Source organism: Malania oleifera, chromosome 9 (assembly GCF_029873635.1).
Source record: "Malania oleifera isolate guangnan ecotype guangnan chromosome 9, ASM2987363v1, whole genome shotgun sequence".
Taxonomy (NCBI): Eukaryota; Viridiplantae; Streptophyta; class Magnoliopsida; order Santalales; family Ximeniaceae; genus Malania; species Malania oleifera.
Genome location: NC_080425.1, coordinates 13,871,900 through 13,892,745, shown reverse-complemented (window position 1 = coordinate 13,892,745; position 20,846 = coordinate 13,871,900). Strand labels below are relative to the sequence as shown.

Here is a 20,846-nt window from a genome sequence, read left to right as displayed (position 1 = left end):
AAATGCAAAAAAATCTTTGCAAGAAAATACACTTTACTGGTCCAAATACCAAGAACGAACGTCCCTTCCTGAAGAAAGATTACTCCCACTCAATGAAGATAACAAAGATGACAATTCCACCATCTCCTTATCATTTAGAGGTCTCCTAAAATGAAGATTCTAGGAAACCAAAGGACTACTCAATTCACCAACAAAAAGGGTAATGACTTTTTTTTTGTTCGGAACTTAGATGAAATAGATGAAAGAAGTAGAAAATGGTGCATTTCCTAGCCAAGGGTCTTTCCAAAAATGAATATGAGAACCCCTCCCCACCTCACGTTTAGTGTGAGGGATGAAAGAAGGATAAATATGAGAAATGGATTTCGAGGACTCCCCAAAGAACATATGAAATTAGTATTGGTATCCCACCCATTCTCATCTATCTCAAACTTACTTCTTAGAACTTTATGTCAAAGGGACAACTATTCTAGGGGGAAGCGCCATAGCCATTGAGCTAGAAGAGTGGTGTTTTTAGACACCAACTTGGCAAGACCCAAGACCCAAACCCCTCTCCTTTTTAGATCTACAAACTTCATTCCAACTCACTAAGTGGTCCCTATGACTCCCTCTGTTGGACCACAAAAACTCTTTCATGATCCTCTCCAGCTAGCTGGCAAATCTCACTAGAATCTTAAAGATGAATAGGAATTATAACGGGATGCTAGCAAGGCAAGTCTGAATTGAAGTTATTCTACCCTCAACAGAAAAGAGGACTCCCTTCCAACCATCTAATCTCTTTGTTTCCCTTTCCACTACGGGGTTCCAAAACTCTACAGCTCTAGGGTTACCCCCTAGAGGGACATTGAAGTATGTTAAAGGCCAATCCAAAATACCACACCCCTCTTTGTTAGCTCACTCCCTAACATGCTCAATTGGCACATTCTGTAACGCCTCGATGTTCATACCATTTTTTTTTCATTAAATAATAATTATTAATCACACATCGGCCATGTCAGAATCTCTGATACCATATTAACATCACTCGACATGAAGTGGGATATCGGGTAATTAGTCAAACTTATATAACAATCCTATTAGCGGAAGTCAATATATACAAAACATCCAGAATACAAATAGCCAAAGTACTATACATCCATATATATATATATATATATATATATATATACACACACATCCAACACATTCCCAAAATCAATCAAAACTCTAGAGAAATCCTCCATCCCTAGCTCAAAACACTCACCCTATCTAATCAGGGTATCAGCTCCTCTCTATCTCGGAGCTCTATCTCCAGGTCTGTCACGGTTCCCTAAAATATTTAGATAATTGGGTAAAACACATCTGGTAAGACAGAATAAATTATTTACAATGTGTGGCAGTATGAATTTCATTATATCATAACATATATTCATTTCAGAGATAATACCTTTTGAGAAAAATATACCAATTCCGCATTTATAATCATATAGATATACAACACAAGCTTTTATAAGCTTTATTTCCATTTTTCATCTCATTCACATGTAACCTAAATTTATCATCGAAAGTTTCCGAGGATAGGGAAGATTACACGCCCATACATGTAGCTCTCCTCTACTCTGATATTGTTTGTAATCCTGCCCGAATAATTCAGGTACAACTACAACTGATATTTATCAGGACACTTACCTTACTCAGTAAGCCCTCAGATGGAGTGTTTTACTTCGCTTTAATTATTTATGTTATGAACTCATGCTCTTTCATGTCCCATTTTCATCATTCTTGTACTCACCTTACTTAGTAAGCCCTCAGGCGGAGTGTTTTACTTCGTTTTAATTATTTATGTTATGAACTCATGCTCTTTCATTTCCCATTTTCATCATCCTTTCATTTCCCATTTACATCTCACCATCCAGTCCATGAGTTTCCTCGGTAACCAATGCATATCGCGTCTGTAACACATGGCTACCCTAAGATATTTCTCCACGCTATGTTTCACCCCATGGTCGAGGTTGTGCTACTCTGAAGATATTCTCCACGCCATACTTCCCCCCATGATCGAGGTTGTGCAACTTGAAGGTTGGATCTAACCATGGTTGGCCTACCCGGTTAGATCAAAATAAACATACCATATACTCGTCTGTAGTACGAATGGTTTGCCTAACCCTGGTCCGGACTCCAGGGGGCAAAACTACCCTCCACACTGGCTCATTCGACTGTCATGTCACACACTCCACGAGTCTGTGTGGTTACACGTAATCACCACTAGCAACGGTACCGTGCTCATTATCGCAATCCATCCATCAGGGTTTTCATTTCCACCTTTCCACTTTCACATATCAGTATTCACGTTGCATTATTCACATTTCAAAATTCACATTGTAGCATTTACATTGCAATATTCACATTTCCAGTGTTCATATTGCAGTATTCATATTGCAATATTCTCATTTTCAATATTCACAATCCAGTATACACATTTTAGGATTCACATTTCAATTTCCACATCTCAATATTCATATTACAGAATTCACATTGCAATATCTCCATTTCCATATTCATATATCAATATTCACATTAGGTTCTCATCCTCTTCTATTTCATTCTCAACATTTCAATACACACTTCATCTCATACATATATATATTTATATATCTCATTTCACGTTTTTCCACATATCTCAGTAAAACAATATCAGCATTTCATATTTCTTCCATTTTCCAGCATACATATATATGCTAAATTTTTCATCATTTCTCGGAAAGTATTCATTGACTTATCACTTTTCATCATTTTCCACATTTCAAATCTCATATTTCAATATACATTTCATAACCTCATTATTTTCAATGTAAATCATTTAACCCAATTTTCAAATACATTTTAGCATAAATCATATGCCACACAATTTTAATCTGTTGTTCATATCATAATAATTTCAAGTAAAATATCATATTTCAATTTCTCATATTTCCCAACCAGAAATTTTCAGAAAAGACTGTTATAATTTATTCCCCTTACCTGGCTTACTGAGATTTCGCTAAAATACCCAAATTCTACACCCCACGGCGTTCGCAGCTTAAAAGTCTGAAATTCACATTTTTTCCAAATTAATCAACTCAACTCCTAGAATAACTCTCATTTAACACTTCCTAGGTTCCGAATACTTCAATTTAACAATAAAACCAAAACCTTACCTCAGTTTTGGAGTGGTGCCCCGGAACCCTAACTCAACAATCCGTTTTGGTAAAATTGTAGAGAATCTTTCCACGAACCTCGTGGTGGTTCCGGATTGTTGATCCGGCCTAGAATAAAGCCGGAATCGAAGAGAGAAGGGGAGGGGTTCGTTGGGTTTGAGAGTGAGAGAAGAAGAATTTTGTTTAACTAATGAAATCAGCTCGCGGGACTTTCTTATATTCAGCACTGTAGAGAAAACTGTCTCCGGTTTTCTCAGGCTCTTGGGAAACCGTCGCTGGTTTTCTCTTTAACCGGCCCAATTTTACCATTTTACATGTTACCGGCCTGCGGTAAAACCATATAACCGTCAATGGTTTTCTTAACTCTCTAGAAAACCGTTGCCAGTAATCCTCTTTTTCCCAATGATTTTTATTATTATATTTTCCGGATCTCTACACATTCATAGCCGCTAAACCCTAAGCTTTTTCGTTGGATGGGAGACCTTGCAGGATTTTCTTGTTGGTTAATTTTTTGTTCTGCAGTATTGCTTTGGGAGAAAGTTATTTTTCTTTCTTCTTTTTAGGCTCATTCTTTTGGGGTTTTGGGGGGTCTTTTGCTGTCCGATTCAAAGGGGTTGGACGACATCTTTGATGTAATTTGTTTCTTTTGTGCTTTTTCTTGGGGGTTTTTCTTATCCTTATTTCATTGTAATTACGTTTTCTTTTTAACTGACTTTTTATTATCTAAAAATAATAATAAAACTTCCTTATTACAGGCCAGAAGGAAGATGTATGGGTATCATTTTCAAGGGAAGCATCCCCACACCAATGACAATGCTAAAAGAGAATGTTGCCGCCATTCCCATCTCAAAGTGAACTAAGCAAAGAACTATTTCCACCTTTTTCTTATCCATTTCTAATCCACCACCCCACAGGATTCCCTTACTCAGAGATTCCCCCATTTGCAGACGTACTTATAGTCAATGACCTTCCCCAACAGATGATCATTGTTGGAGATGTGACTCATATTTGGGCGGAACGCATGTACCGAGAAAACATAGTGATGCAAAGAACGAAGGGAGATGCTGGGAAGAGGAAACCGTCGACGGTTTGCTCAACGGTTTGGCGTTAGCAAGGAAACCGTCGACGGTTTTGTTCAGCGCAAATATGAAAATTCGAATAAGAGATCAGTAGATTGGGGGGATTTGGAGAATTTTACTCTGGGATTTTATGTAGGGCCTCTTGTGTGCATAGGGTTGATATATATACATGTTTATGTAACCCTAATGTAAGCTTGAATAATCTTATAGTGAAAAATCAGTCATTGCTCCCGTGAATGTAGGCACATTGCCGAACCACGTAAATCTTGTGTCTTTTGTCTATTGTTTTTCAATTACTCCGTGTGTGATTATGATATTGTGCTTGCTTGATCCATATATTCATCATTGATTGTTTTGCATCAATTGTTCTGGATTTTGTGTGTGATTCCGCTGCGTGTTCAACTCTCACGTTTGGTATCAGAGCACCAATTGTCACAACAATTGGTATTAGAGCTATTGGTTCGCAATGACTGGGATTTCTTCGGTAAAGTTCGATGTTGGTAAGTTCGATAGAATAGTGAATTTAGGGCTTTGGCAGAGGAGGGTGAAGGAAGTGTTGATGCAACAAGGTATGGTGAAGGCACTTTACGGAAAGAATCCGGACAATATGGATATCGCAAGTTGGAATGAGTTCGAAGTCAAAGTTGTGGCTACTATTAAATTGTGTTTGGCCGATGACGTGATGTATCGCGTCATGGACGAGGAATCGCCGGCGGCAGTTTGGCTGAAACTGGAGAGTCGGTACATGTCCAAGTCTTTATCAAACAAGTTGTGTCTTAAGAAACGACTTTACGGGCTTAAGATGGTTGAGGGTTCGGGTCTGAATCAACACATGAACATATTCAATCAGATCATTAGTGATGTGAAATGGGTTGATGTGAAGTTCGAGGATGAAGACAAAGTGCTGATGCTATTGAATTCCCTGCCTACGTCTCCAATGTATGAGAACCTAGTTGCGACTCTGACTTGGGGAAAAGAAACCCTAGAGTTGGAGGATATCACGAGTGCCCTGTTGAGTTTCCATCAAAGGAAGAAGGTCAGTGATGATAATACTCAAGGTAAAGGGCTCATGGTGAAGGGTGATCAGGATCGTGGGAGAGGCAAGTCCCAAGCTGGATCGAACAACCGTTGGACTCAGTCCAAATCCAGGAAGAGGAAGGATGTGTGGTGTTTTTAGTGCGGTAAAAAGGGGCACATAAAATCCGAATGTCCGGAGAGGATGAAGGGGAATGCTGGAAACAAAGAAGGGTTATCAAACACAGTGAATGCAGTAAAAGAAGGAGACTTTGAGAGCAGTGACGGTGATATGCTCTTGGTTTCATCTAGGTCGGATGAGTTCGCAGATGCTTGGATCTTTGACTTGGCATGTTCTTATCATATGACGCCCAACAAGGACTGGTGCACTACGTACAAATTGGTGAGTTCAGGTTCCGTTCTGATGGGGAACAATGTTGCGTGCAAAGTGGTTGGGATGGGGAATATCATAATCAGGATGTACGATGGTGTGGTGAGGACGTTGTGTGATGTGAAGCACATACCAGAGTTGAGGAAGAATTTGGTTTCGTTAGGCACCTTGGATTGTAACGGGTTTAGTTACAAATCTGAAGGTGGGGTAATGAAGGTGAGCAAGGGCATTTTGACCGTGATGAAGGGGAAGAGAGTGTCGGGGAATATATATACACTGCTGGGTACAACGGTTATAGGTGGAGCTACAGTCGCAGAGTCTAAGTTTGACAGTACCATTTTGTGACATATGTGGTTAGGGCATATGGGTGAGCGTGGGATGAAGGAACTTCATAAGAGAAATCTTCTGAAGGGTGTAAAATCATGTAAGCTGGATTTCTGCAAGTACTGTGTACTTGGAAAGCAAAATTGAGTTCAATTTATGGCAGCCACGCACAAAACAGAGGGATTATTGGACTATGTTCATACAGATGTTTGGGGGCTAGTAAAAGTGGCATCATGAGGGGGACATGTGTACTTTGTGAGTTTCATCGACGACTACTCACGAAAGGTCTAGGTGTACTTCATGCAGTACAAGTCTGTGACGTTTGACAAATTTAAATTGTGGAAAGTTGAGGTGGAGAACCAGACCGGTAGAAAGATAAAGTGTCTCAGGTCAAACAATGGCACTGGGTACACAAATTTGGGCCTCAGAGAGTTTTGTGAGCAGTATGGGATAAGAAGACATTTTTCAGTATGTCGGACACCACAACAAAATGGTGTGGCAGAGAGGATGAACCGAACCTTAGCTGAAAGGACTTGGTGTCCCAAGTTAAATGGACTTGGTGTCTCATGTTAAATGTTGGACTTGCAATGAATTTCTGGGCCGAAGCGGTGAGTATGGCTTGTTTCTTGGTTAACAGATCACCAAGGGCATCACAGGATGGGAAAGTTGCTGAGAAGGTGTAGACAAGTAATGAGGTAGACTACTCCGAGTTGAGAGTATTTGGGTGTCCAGCCTATGCGCACATTCCTTGTGAGGAGAGATCAAAGCTTGAGGCGAAGTTTAGACGGTACATCTTTCTGGGGTATTAGAATGGTGTGAAAGGGTTCAAGCTGTGGGATCCCGTGACAAACAAGGTAGTGATCAGCAAAGATGTGGTTTTCGATGAGGAAGCCATGTTGCGACGTACTCAGGAAGAAGAAGAAGAAGAGAAACAGATGCTAGAAAACTACATCAGTAACATGTATGTGGTTCAGGTGGAGTTGGGGGCTCAGGGCAAAAATGCAGGGGGTTCTTGCTTGAGAGATCAGCAGGCCGTGCAGGTGGAGTTTGAAACTCAGGGCGGAGATGATGATAATGTTTAGATCACAGGGAATTCTAGCTCCATTGACCAGCGGCCGCTGTGCGGTATAGCTGTAGATGAAAACAGGCGCATCATCATGCCACTCCTAGGTACAGTTTTGACGATCTGGTGTCTTATGCCCTTGTCATTAGCTGCGGGGATCCTACTACATTTCAGAGGTTGTGCACAACTAGGAGAATAGTAGTTGGATGAGCGCTATAATGGAGGAGATGGAATCACTGCATAAGAACCAGATGTGGGACTTGGTGGAGCTTTTAGCTGGGAAGCGGGTAATTGGATGCAAATGGGTGTATAGAAAGAAAGAAGCAGTTTCAGAAAAGGAAAGAAAGAAGTACAAGGCGCGCTTGGTAGCAAAGGGATACTCACAAAGGAAGGGAGTTGACTATGATGAAATCTTCTCCCCTGCAGTCAGACACACTTCCATTATGGTAGTGTTGGGACTGGTGGCACAACACGATATGCATGGCGTTCCTCCATGGTGATCTGGAGGAGCTGATTTACATGACACAGCCAGAAGGGTTTTGCCAACTTGGATAAGAGCACTTAGTTTGTAAATTGAAGAAGTCACATTATGGACTGAAGAAGTCACATTATGGGCTTAAGCAGTCTCCAAGGCCACGTACAAACGGTTTGATGCCTATATGATCTGTATCGGCTACAGGAGGTGTGAGTACGATTGCTGCATCTATGTGAGGAGTCTTGATGATGGGTCTCTCATATTTCTATTGCTTTATGTAGACAACATGCTGATTGCTGCTAAATACATGACCGAGGTGAATCGGTTGAAGACTCTGTTGGGAAAATAGTTCGACATGAAATACTTGGGTGCAACCAAGAGGATACTTGGCATGGAGATTCGTAGGGATAGAGCTACAGGGAAACTATGGTTATCTCAGGGCGGCTATGTGGAGAAGGTGCTGAAGCGATTTAGCATGGCATTTGCTAAACCGGTGAGCACACCTTTGGCGAGACATTTCAGGCTGTCTACCGCCCAGTGCTCTAAGACGGACGATGAGGTCTATGACATGTCGAAGGTCCCCTATGCCGGTGCAGTGAAGTGTCTGATGTATGTCATGGTATGTACGAAACCGAATCTGGAACAGCTTGTTAGCATGGTGAGCAAGTTCTTTTCGAATCCGGGTCGACAACATTGGGATGTTGTCAAGTGGATTCTCAGGTACTTGAGAGGTACGACCAGGTATGGCATCATGTTCAATAGACAACAGAGTGATCCATCAGTGGTAGGGTATGTGGATGCAGACTACGCTGGAGACTTGGATGACAGGAGGTCTACCACAGGGTACGTATTCAACCTTGTGGTGGACCCATTTGTTGGAGGTCTATGGTACATTCGCTGGTTGCCTTATCTACCACTGAGTCGGAGTACATGGCAATGGCAATGGCTAAGGCTGCCATGGAAGTGTTGTGGCTCACAGGATTAGTCAGGGAGTTAGGGGTTCAGTAAGGTGGAGTTCAGCTGTAGTGTGATAGTCAGTGTCATCTACTTGGCAAAGAATCAGGTATATCATGCGAGGACAAAGCACATTGATGTGCAGTTTCACAGGATTAGGGAACTGATTGCTTTGGGTGAACTTCTGCTTGAGAAGGTTCACACATCTGATAATGCAGCTAATATGTTGACAAGGTCTGTCACAACAAACATGCTTGAACTTGATCAACATCTCTAGGTGCTAGATGGGAGACGGACCCAATCTATGGTCCCGGGTGGAGCAGCGGGTATGCTTTAAGTTGTTTTTTTCCTAAGTGGTGAATATTCGTCAAGGTGGAAATTATTAGAGATGTGGCTCATATTTTGGTGGAACGCATGTATCGGGAAAGCATAGTGATGCAAAGAACAAAGGGAGATGCTTGTAGGAGGAAACCATCGCCGGTTTGCTCGACGGTTTGGCATTAGCAAGAAATTCGTTGACGGTTACCCTAAAATCGTCGACGGTTACTTGAACAGTCTGTAAGGGAATTACTCTATGTCTTCAACCGTCAACGGTTTCGTTCAGCGCAAATATGGAAATTCAAATCAGAGATCAGTAGATTGGGGGGGGATTTTCCTTCGGGATTTTATGTAGGGCCATTTGTGCACATAGGGTTGATATATATACATGTTTATGTAACCCTAATGTAAGCTTGAACAATCTTATAGTGAAAAATCAGTCATTGCCCCCGTGGACATAGGCACATTGCTGAACCACATAAATCTTGTGTCTTTTGTATATTGTTTTTCAATTACTCTATGTGTGATTGTGATATTGTGCTTGCTTGATTCGTATATTCATCATTGATTGTTTTGCATCAATTGTTCTGGATTGATTTGAGTTGTGCATGATTCCGCTACGTGTTCAACTCTAACGATTGGTGTCAAAGCACCGATTGTCACAACAATCATTTTCATTCATGAATCTCCAAAGCCATTTGTCAAGGAGGACCTTGTTAGATGTGGGAATGGATTTCATGCCCAAGCCCCTCATTATTGATTGTTTGATCACTCCTCATTTGACCAAATGGTATTTGAATTTCTCACCCATGCTACCCCAAAGGAATCTCTTTTGAACGCCTTCAAGTGTTTGGTGTCTGGTGAAGTGATTGTAAGGACAGACTTATGATAAAAAGTGAGGTTGGAGAGAGTCCTCTTTATAAGAGTTGAGCCTTCTTCCCTTCAAGGGGCATTTTCTTTGCAGATGACACAATTATTTTCTTTGAGGCAGAAGTTCATAAGTTCTTAATCTTAGATGTATTTTTGTTTGTTTTGAAGCTTTGGTGAAAGTTATTTTGAGGAAAAGTAAGTTCATCCTGCTTGGAGGTGGAACCGAAGGGCGTATTTTGGTTGGAATTTTGGGATGCCATTAGGTGCATTCCTGAGTTATTTGGTCTCCCCATTGGTGCTGCATTCAAAGATGAGTATATGGGATCCCATTGTTGTAAATTTTGAGAAGAAGCTGGCTGGCTGAAAACTTCTATTACATTTAAAGCAGTGTGTGATGGAGTGCCACCTATGGACAATTCTCAGGGAATCATATTCTACTCAAAAAGGGTTTTGTTTTTGTTTGGGTGATATGATATTTTAGGAATTTTAGTCAATTTAGGGTTGTTTATATTTTAGTAATCTAGGGTTTAATTTTGATGCTTAATTACTTTGGTTTGGTGTTATTTTATTATTTTTTATTAGTTTGGGTTATGTTGTTTTTGCTTGTTTTATATTTGTGATTTCTTGGTTGCCTATTCTTTTATCTTTGTGTCAACTCTCTCTCTCCTTTTTTCTTTTTCTCTTCTCTTCCCTTCCCTCTTTTCCCAACCTTTCCCCCATATTTCTCTCTTCTCTTTCTGTTTCTCCTGTCTGTTCAGTCCTACACATCAATTGGTAATCAGAGCAAACCCTGATTCCCCACTATCTGCACAGAAATCACCTTCATCCTAGACATTCATTTGCTGCCTTCTGAACCCTGCCAACAGCCCCACATACAGAACCCCTTCCATCCAAATCCAAGCCCTTCAACCTGAAGTTCAATTCCCAAAGAAGGAAAAGAAATGAATTCATTGTTGCTGTGAGAGGGAAGATACAATAGCAGAAGTGAGGGAAGAAAAAGGTCGCTGCCAGTTCTGAAGGAGGACAAATTACAGTAAAAAGAAAAGGTTAAAAAAAAAGAAAAGAGGAAAAGTAGAGTACTGCTGGTTTAAAATTGTTGCCTCAAAGGAGCTTCTTTATCAAAACTTTGCCAGAAATTTTTTTGGATCCTGCCTGAAGTTTGTTTCATTAGAAGTTAGAACCAGTACTCACCTGCTTCAAGTCCACCAGTCAGTGCTCACCAATCCCCATCATCACAGACCTAAGCTTCTACTTCAATTTTAGGTCTTTTGTTGAAGAGAACCAGTTTGTTTGTGAGTTGCAGATTGTTGAAGCCTGAATCCACTTTACAATCGCAGCTCTGCAAGTTCCCTGCCGATGTGTTAGCTGGCCTCTGGCCTCAAAAAAATTAACTCATACCCTTATCCTTCTGACCTGTTAAGCCATATGCTGTAGTCTAGCCTGGAAATTTTGACCAGGAAGGAGATTTTGACTGTACACTGAAAGGTTCGAATCATGCTTGAGAAATCAAGTTAAGTTGATATTTGAAGATATTTTGGCTGCATCAAGGGAGGATTGGATTCTGCTGCAGGACTCGACGAAAAGTGAAAGAGAAAGTGCACCTGTTCAGTGAGAAATTGAATGTTTGCTGCGATATTTTTAGAACTCAATAAGAGTGAATGATCTTACCAGCACCACTACAGGTTTCTGCCATGAAATTTTGGAGTTTTCTAAGAGAACTGGGCTATTTACTGCCATATTTTCAGAATTCAAAAGAGAAGTTGTTCCTATCAGCATCTTTTGAGGTTGCTGCTGTGATTTTTTGGAGATTTCTGTGAGAAATTGACTACTGCGGGGAATTGGGTGAATTTTGAGATATTGTTGAAAAAAACCCAGAGTCAGAAGCACACTTCTAGGAACTTTCTGAGGCTACATGGACTTGTGCATGTGCTTGTACTCTTTTGAGAATTAATTTAATGTTTCTTATTTTTCTTGCAAAAATCCATCCTATATTTATTCCCTTGGGGGGGGGGGGGGCGGGGAGGGTTCATTTTGACACATTTGGTTATCCAGTAGTTGACAATTCTTAACAAGTGAATGAACCTAGGAACCTTTTTGGTTTTGAAGTTTGTGCAGACCTATTTCTTATATTGGTTAGCCAACTTAGAGAGCAATTTGATTCGTATGTATTTTTTTATTGGCGGTGCATCCAATTAAAAAAAAAAAAAAAGTAGATTTGTTGATTTGGTAAAGAATATTGGCAAAAAGACCAAACGAGAGTATTTTGGAGTACCACCTATTGCCGCCTGGTCTAAAATGAAATACTGTTTGAAAGAGAAATATTTTCCTCCTTGTTATTGGAGATGATTAGTATACCAATTATGTAAAACAATTGTTTTCTAGTGTGTGAATATTTTGCTAAATTTAATGGTCTCGTTGAATAATTGAATAAAATGGAAGACCTAACCTCAATGATAGGTCTCTTCCTCTATTTACGATATATGTCAAGTATATACCAATGACCATTATACCCTTACTAACTCACACTAACATTACTCTAGCACATACTCATAATGATAAATGACCAAAATAACCATTAACGCTCCCCCTCAAGCTGGAGCATATATTATATGCTCCTAACTTGTTACAAATGAATTTCACACGAGCACCTTCCAAGGATTTAGCAAATAAATCAATAAGCTGCATGCAATGAGCACAGAATCACTTTAAAAAACTTTGGGGACATTCATTTGATACAATAGGGTATGAGTGACTTGAGGTATGTCTGTTTTTCCTCTTTGCAACTCCATTTTGCTGTGGAGTATGGGCACAAGATGACTGATGGATCATTGCCAAAATTAGTCATATAGGTATTGAATTGGGTATTGAAGTACTCCTTTAGCATTATCATTACAAAGTATCTTTGACTAGTATCTTTGAATACCATATCAAATTGAGTCTTTATTTGAGAACATAACCAAGGATATTAAACACCTCAAAAGGATCTTTCATTAAATAAAACCAAGTCATCTCTTGGATAGTGTAACGAAGTACTGAAACCCCAATTTCTACAACTAGGACCCCAAACATCGGAATGGACTAGCATGAAAGGACTATGCCTGTTTGTTGACTTGGAAAGCTTGGAGTAGGATTTACTGTTCCTATCCCCTTAAATTTAGTAGTGGACCCATCAGCAAGGGTAACTTGGTAGATTTTTAGGATACTGGATGGCAGAAAAGAAGTTAGTCATGCCTGCAATGGGGTCAGTAGCAGCAAATTTGATAACCCACGACTAGTGAGAGAGATACCAGATGACACACAAACTATAGGATTGCCATTCTGAGCAAAAGGTGCAATGTGATGAGATGCTTGTTGGGGTGCCTGATACTGTAGGAACCTTGAATACTCTTCCTCTGATACAATTATAGTATGTTGTTCACCTGAACAAGTGCCTGACGAGGAAAACACACATTGAGATTTAAGGACACCATCCCAACACACATGCACAACCTCGATACAGCCGCAAATCAGAAATACAGAGTGAAGAAAATGCTCTTGGAATTCCAATAAGTGAACTTCGGACCAACAGAAACAACCTCAAGTAAACTTTTGGACCAACCGAAACAACCACAAACGAATCACCAACCAGACATAGCACTGTCACAGCCCCCAAAACTTAGCTTACACACACTGCCACTGCCACAAGGCATCACTTAATAATGCCGAAGAGAAACAAATAAATTGCCATGAGTGAGTGATCGAAAAAGGTTTAATCTTTGAACAAAAAAAACATGATCAAAACCTTGATATTATGGTCTGAAAAGTAAAACCATTCTAGAAAAAATTGGAGCCAAGAACTTGCTCAAAATACCCTCATACACCAGAGCATGGAGTCCAGCTGGCACGTGGTGGTTCATGAGGCACTCCCTGACTATGAAATTTTATAGATCAGTAGATCTGGAGGTTTCTATGTGTGTCTATTATTTAGGCAAAATATGAAGGATTTCTTTGAGTTTCTGAGAAGGCAGCAGCGTCCAGGATTTTCCAGCAACTGCAGTGTTTGCTGGCAGCTCCTGGACTTTGCTTCTGGTCTTTGGTGGTGTGAATAGCCCCTCTATAGCCGCAGGTTTGAGGTTTAGGGTTTTGTTTAGGGTTTGGTTTTGGTTTGAGGTGTAGGGTTTGGTTTTGGTATGCACTTAGGGTTTAAGTCAGATCTTGCTCTGATACCATGTTGAATAATTGGGTACAATGGAAGATATAACCTCAATGATAGGTCTCTCCCTCTATTTATAATATGTATCAAGTACATTCCAATGACCATAATACCCTTACTAACTCACACTTACATAACTCTAGCATATACTAATAATTCTAAATGACCAAAATAACCATTTATAGGTCCTATGTTTGGGTATAGGATGGATGAGAGCACAAAGTATGCCAGCGTGTTAAAAATAAAAATAAAAAATTGTGTTAAGACAATAAATTAAGAGTTAAACTCTTTGACAAAAAACAAAGACTCCTATCACTTTACAAGGTTCCTCACATGGCTTGGAATCTCCAGTTTTCTAGTCGCAAAAACATCACCTCTCACGTTTGGGAGTTTCATCTAATTAGAGCAAGTTCTAAGTGGTCAATAGGTAGTAATGATGTATGTTGAGGAGAGGACCATCTTGTTACGTATAACCATTTTTACAAGTTCTCGCTTGAATTATTACATAATTGAGTATCATGATTACATTAATATTTTGCATGTTGTTGGTGCACAATTCTATAACCCCTCAATGGACACAAGTAATTAGTCTTGTCGAGATGAGTTCCTGGATTTGTCTTTAGTGACCTTGGGCACTATTGATGGCTAGGCACAGTAGTTGGCTTGTCCCTTAGACTACTTAGTTGTTGAGACTTGCAACAAAATTCAAGATGAGTTACAGGTATAGAAACTGAGATGCTTGTCAATAACTCAAATTTTTTGAACTAAAATTTGCCCACTCCAAACTTAGGAATGAGCACAACTAGTTGCTCTAGAATTTATTGAAGATTCTTTGGTTATTGAACCTGTTATTGAGAATCCTCTTGAGGTGGTTTCTTGTCCGTCCTTTGAATATGTGCTCCTATCACCTACTTCTTTTCCCTCCACATATTCTTTAACCAAATTCCTTGAAACTTCTGCCATTCTTGAATATGGACTGAATGCATATTTAATAGATTTTCCATTAGAGTTGGATCTTAAACTATTCTTGTTTGGAGGAATTGTTACTATTGAAGGAGGTTGGAGCCTCCTATGCTTGCTGGTGACTTCACTAGATCTGCTAGTGCTTCTCCAATTCAAACTTTTACATTGTTGTCATCAAGGCCGTCACATGTGAACCACGATATGGATGATTTAGAGCTTTCGAGTGATGAGTCTCTAGTTAGATGGCCTATTTGCTCCTTCCGTATGGCGATTTAGGATATCATAAACTTCATGCTAGTTTTTCATTTTATTGCTCAGTTGAAGTTGTTTGACATTGTCAAGTTGTTGCTGCCATGCCATTTCAAAAATTGAGGTTGGTTTTTCTCTATCTGTTGGAGTTTGATGGAGTACAGCATATGGATAATTCCATGTAGTCATATTCTAGACAAAGATTTAGACATTAGAGATTTGTCTTTGCTTGGGAAATTTGATATTTCAAGAGTTTTGTTAATATAGGATTGTTTAGGATATTTTGATTATTTTGGTTTTTATCCTGGGAGATCTACAACAAAGGCTACATATCTTTTAAAAAGATTAATGGAGAAGTTTAAGGAAAAGACGAGGGACTTGCATATGGTATTTATTGACTTCGAGAAAGCTTATGATATGGTACTTACGTAAATTTTATGGTGGGTTTTAGGGAAAAAAAAAGGTGTATGTAGTACGCCTAGTGATGGCATTAAGGATATATAAGATGGAGTAATGACTAGTGTAAGGGCTATAGATGGAGAGACTAGAGAATTTTCAATCACAATAGGTATATATCAAAGATTTGCTTTAAGCCCTTATCTTTTTGCTTTAGTGATGAATCAACTGACTAGGAATATCCAAAATGAGGTTCCATGGTGTGTGTTGTTTGCAGATGATATTGTATTGGTTGATGAAACTAGGAGTGGAATAGAGGTTAAGTTAGAATTATGGATAGAAGTTTTAGAATTAGTAGAAATAAGACAAAATGTATGAAATGTAATTTCAGTAATAGTAGGAGGAATATTGGAGACAAAGTTAAACTTGATGATAAAGAAATAAATAACACTTGTAGATTTTGATACCTTGGATCTATTATGCAAGTTGAAGGAGAAATTAAAGAGAATGTAATGCATAGAGTTAAAGCAGGTCGGGTAAAATGAAGAAGTGCTTCAAGTGTGCTTTGTGATTGTAGAATACCCTTAAAATTAAAAGGGAAGTTTTATATGACGACTATAAGACCAGCTATGCTATATGGATCAAAACGTTGGGCGACTAAGAAAGAACATATCCAAAAAGTAAAAGTTGGCGAGATAAGAATGCTTAGATAAATGAGTAATATAATATTGAAAGATAAATTAAAAAATGAACATATTCATGGTAAGTTAGGGGAAGCTCCTGTAAAAGATAAGATAAAGGAGGGACAACTTAGATGGTTTGGGCACTTATAACATAGGCCACATAGTGCACCAGTAGGGAAGAGTCAGTGAGTTATTATTAGAGGCAATAGAAAGGGTAGGGGTAGACCTAATATAACTTTGAATGAGATAGTAAGGATTTAATGGTCCTTAATTTGTCCGAAGAAATTGTCCATGATCGCATAAATTGGTGGAAAATGATTCATGTAGCCAACCCCACCTAGTGGGACTTAAGGCTTGGTTTTGTTGTTGTTGTTGTTGTTTGTTTGGGGTTATTTTGCAATTTTTGGTTGTTTTATATTTAGAGTTTCTTGGTTGCCTATAATTATAGGCTTATGACATAAGGGATGACAATTGAATTTGGAAAATTAATTGAATTTGCCCTACTTACTTTCTTTCTCTTTCTTCATTAACTCTTATGCTATTTTCTTCTCCTTCCTCACCTTCATCTTTGCTTTCTTTTCTATTCTCTTTTGTCTTTATTTTCTCCTCTATCCCTATTTTCTCTCTTTACACTGTCCGTTTCTTTATCTTTTCTCTCTTCTTCACTGTCCTACAGCAGAATGCTAAAAACAACAGTATACCTCAAGGAAATCACAGCTATGGCACCATATTAAACACATACTTGAGCTTAAGCTGTTGGACAATGCCACAATGGACCTCAAGGAAATCGCAGCTATAGATATTAAATCACTACTTGGTCCCCAAAACTTAAGCTGTTGGACAATGGATCAACAATGCATATGAAGCAAACCTAGGGAGAGAGATGTCAGTTAAGTTTTCATTTTTGATGGAAACATTGAATTGATTACCAATGCAGATCTGGCATGGTCAACTATGTTATAATTGACAATTATAGTGCCTAGGTTGCTTCTTTTCTTTTCTATTCTCCTGCAAGTACATAAGCCTTCTTGTTAATCCAAATTCATTGAGAACAGTATAAATATTCTATTCAATTAGTATTGATGTTAATATCTTAGTAAAAATACCATAGATATCATTCTGTTCATGACACTGATGACATTCATACTTTGGAATTTCGTTACTGGGAATCTCAATTTCAAAACTTGAAAGTTTTTCTCTCTGTGCAGGAATTCCCAAATTTATCTTAATCTCAGTGCATGACTATAATCTACCATCATTTTTACTTTCATCTGGATACTTCACGGGAAAGAGGAAAGCAGAGTCAGAGGTTCTCTCAAAATACCCAAACTCTGGTAATTTATGGTTTGTATACCTTTTCAGTTTTGGTCATGCTGGGGTAGAAGTAGAACTGTTGGATATGCACGGAACAATGTGGTCGCAGTAGAGGAATTTCTTTGGTCTGTAAGCAAGACAAGTGGGTACTAAAAAGCAAAAACCTAGGCAAATAATAGACAGTTTATCATTTTGCGTGCCTTCCCCTAGGATGAACCCATCAAATATGACGGAGCAACAGGCTCAAGGGTGCCATTGAAGCTACCATGTGCATTATGCCTATGCCAATCTACGCTTTAGTTGGTTATTGCTAACCTGAAAGTTCTTTTTTCTTCATCTATGCTTCACCAAATTATGTTGTTTCACTATTGTTATTGGGTCCAAACTTTTCAGGTGTTGTTCTAAGACCGGGTTTCATATACGGGAAAAGAAGGGTGGATGGCTTTGAGATCCCGCTGGATCTAATAGGAGAACCGTTGGAGAGAATTCTGCGTGCTACCGAAAGCTTCACAAAACCTTTAAGTTCTCTTCCAGCATCTGATGTACTTTTGGCACCACCTGTTAGTGTTGATGATGTTGCCTTTGCAGTGATTAATGCAGTGGTGGATGATGATTTCTTTGGAGTTTTCACAATTGAGCAAATCAAGGAAGCTGCAGCGAAAGTGAAGGCATGAGTTTGTCATGTTGTATGCGACATTTTCTCTGTCAAATCCAAATCGCAGTATAGCCTGCTGCTTTGACAACATGTATGGGGATAGTTCAAACTTCAAGTTATACTAGCACAGGTTTCAGAAGTCTTTTAGCTTTGATGCAAAACCTTGCGTGCTGGCCCCAAAATCTGGTTGAACAAAAAACATGGGAGTAAAAACCACATCTTTCATCGCCAATTTAAATGTAACAATCTCATCTATTTATAAGTAATATTAAAAGGAGATTCTCTACCTTTTGTGCTTATTTTAAAGTTGTAAGATAAATTTTAAATGTATTTATTAAATGTTTTAGTAAATTGTAATATGAAAAAAAATGAATGTCTCATGGTTAGTGTATTATTTCTCAATATTTTATCTATATTCTTTTTTTAAAAAAAAATATTCCTGGTAAGAAATTTGGACTTGTTTGGTATCGTTGTTATTTTTTGTTTCTATTTCTGCACAATGAAAGATTATAAAAATGCATTTGTTTATATTGTTAGTATTATGTTTCTATTGTGGGCTTTCAACTGCTTGGAAAAAAATTGGAAATCAGTTTTTATAATTTCAATTATTTTGGCCACCTATTGCTAAAATTTTTATATCCCGAAATAGTTCTTTTGGATAAAATCATCCATTTTATGTTTTTTTAAATTAAAATAAAAGTAAAATGATCATATTAATTTAAATGTAATTAAAATAAAAACATACATTCTAAAAATAATAATAAAGTCAATTACAAAATATTTTTACTACTTTTTAATTGTCATGCCCAATAAAATTTTTATTGTAACGTAAATTTTGAAAGTATAACAATTAAGTAAAACAATTATAATAATTTTTATTAATATATTTTTTAATGTATATTATTTTACTATTTTTATCTTATTTTTATAATATTATTTGATTTAAAGACGAAAATGGGCATTTTAAATTAAGTTTTTAGTTTATTTTAATTTTGCAATTATAAGCCAAATAGGTTATTGGTTTTTTGTTTTTTGTTTTTGTTTTTTTTTTTGTTTTTATTTTTGTTTTCATTTCTTGTTTCCTATAATTTTTTAAAATAATACCGAACAACCCTGAAAGTGGCTACATTTGGCTCACAAAATAATTATTATTTAGAATAAAATGGAACACATTGAAAAACTTGCAGTAAGGGAATAACTGTTTTTTAATATTTATTATTTCATCCAACTTGTAATAAAAATTAAAAAAAAAAAAAAAAAACATTCCAGATTTTGAGAATAATTTATATTTATTAATTCTTTATTGTTTATTTGTACAAAATTTTACTTTGTTATTTGCCAATAATATAATTTTTGTTATAACTAATTCTAAATAACCAATCAATTCCTAAAAAATTGACATTCCACAATTTAAACATGACTTAAATTGAAGATACTGAAAAAGAAATTAAGAAAAATACAAAAAAAAATATTAAAAATTAAAATTTTAAAATTGCAAATATGCATCACTTGCAAACTAGCTGGTACCATTTTCTGCATTTCCTCTAAAAATTAATAGCATTACAAAAAATTATCCTATTTCATTACCCCCCGATCTAATATAAGAGAGCAAATCAAGTACACAAAGTTGAACAAAATGGGGCCCTATGCAATATTTACAACCTAATTATATGCACAATAGAATGTGAACTTTGATGCTTTGATCCAGAGTTTTAGTGTTTACACAATTCCTATGAGGGGGCAATTCATCTCCTCTTCTACATATTTTTTTCTCTCTAAAATTTAAGTTTAAAATATCCAGCAATGAATTAAAGACTAACAATTAAGAGATCTCCTACAAAAAGAAAAGTACAAATAAGTAATATTACATTTAAAAGTAACTATATAACACAAAAGAACAGTCTGGTGCACAAAGTTTCCGTATATACGGGATTTAAAAAAGAGACGGATCACAATGGGTCTATAGTACGCAGTCTTACCTTACATTTTTATAAGAGACTATTTCTACGCTTTGAACCGTGACCTCTAAGTTATACACCTATATAACACAATAAAATTTAAAAAAAAAAAAAAAAAAAAAGTGATGCATCAGAAATCTCAGTGTCCCATTTCAATTCATGCTAGCTGTTTCTTCTTGACTTGACTTGCCAAAGCAACCCCAAATCATGTTGTCTGCAATTACAAATGTCACTTCCATTCATCCATCACTCTCTGATCATGAGGCTCCCGCCCACATCATATGATTAATCAAAGAGGATAAGATCGGCAATGGAGTCGACTGTCGGCTGAATAGATGAGATGACCTTGTAATTCAATTATGATTTTATCCATCCAATTCATGCATCCAAAGCTACTCAGAAAAGATCATCTGATATCACTATCAAGAATAACGAAAAAATTTAAAATCAGAAATAAGAAATCAACGCCTGAGTTAATATTTTTAAAATAAAAACAGATTAAAATTTTAATTTAAAAAATATAATTTTCATCTGTAAATCAAATAATATTATAAAAACATGATTAAAATCATAAAAATTTATAAAAACCATTATATTTATTTTACTTAATTGTCATTTTTTAAAAATCAACTTTACATTAACAACCTTATCCTTGTCACACATAATAATTTAATAAAAAGCAAAAAATATCTTATAATTGGATTTTATTATTTTCATTTTTTAAAATATCTATGCATTTTTTTTTTTAGTTAAATTTAATTTTATATGATCATTT

The 20,846-nt window shown here is 37.3% G+C and overlaps 1 protein-coding gene across 1 annotated transcript in view; it reads left to right on the top strand.

Annotated features, from left to right (window-relative positions):
• The window catches only part of LOC131164012 (uncharacterized protein At1g32220, chloroplastic), a 32,286-nt gene extending 13,793 nt beyond the window's left edge, over window positions 1-18,493 (top strand). The window contains exons 6-7 of the mRNA XM_058120906.1: window positions 17,353-17,478; window positions 17,852-18,493. Coding sequence (XP_057976889.1) covers window positions 17,353-17,478; window positions 17,852-18,132 — 407 coding nt within the window. The 3' untranslated portion in view covers window positions 18,133-18,493. The remainder of the gene's footprint in view (window positions 1-17,352; window positions 17,479-17,851) is intronic.
• Window positions 18,494-20,846: the final 2,353 nt, after the last annotated feature.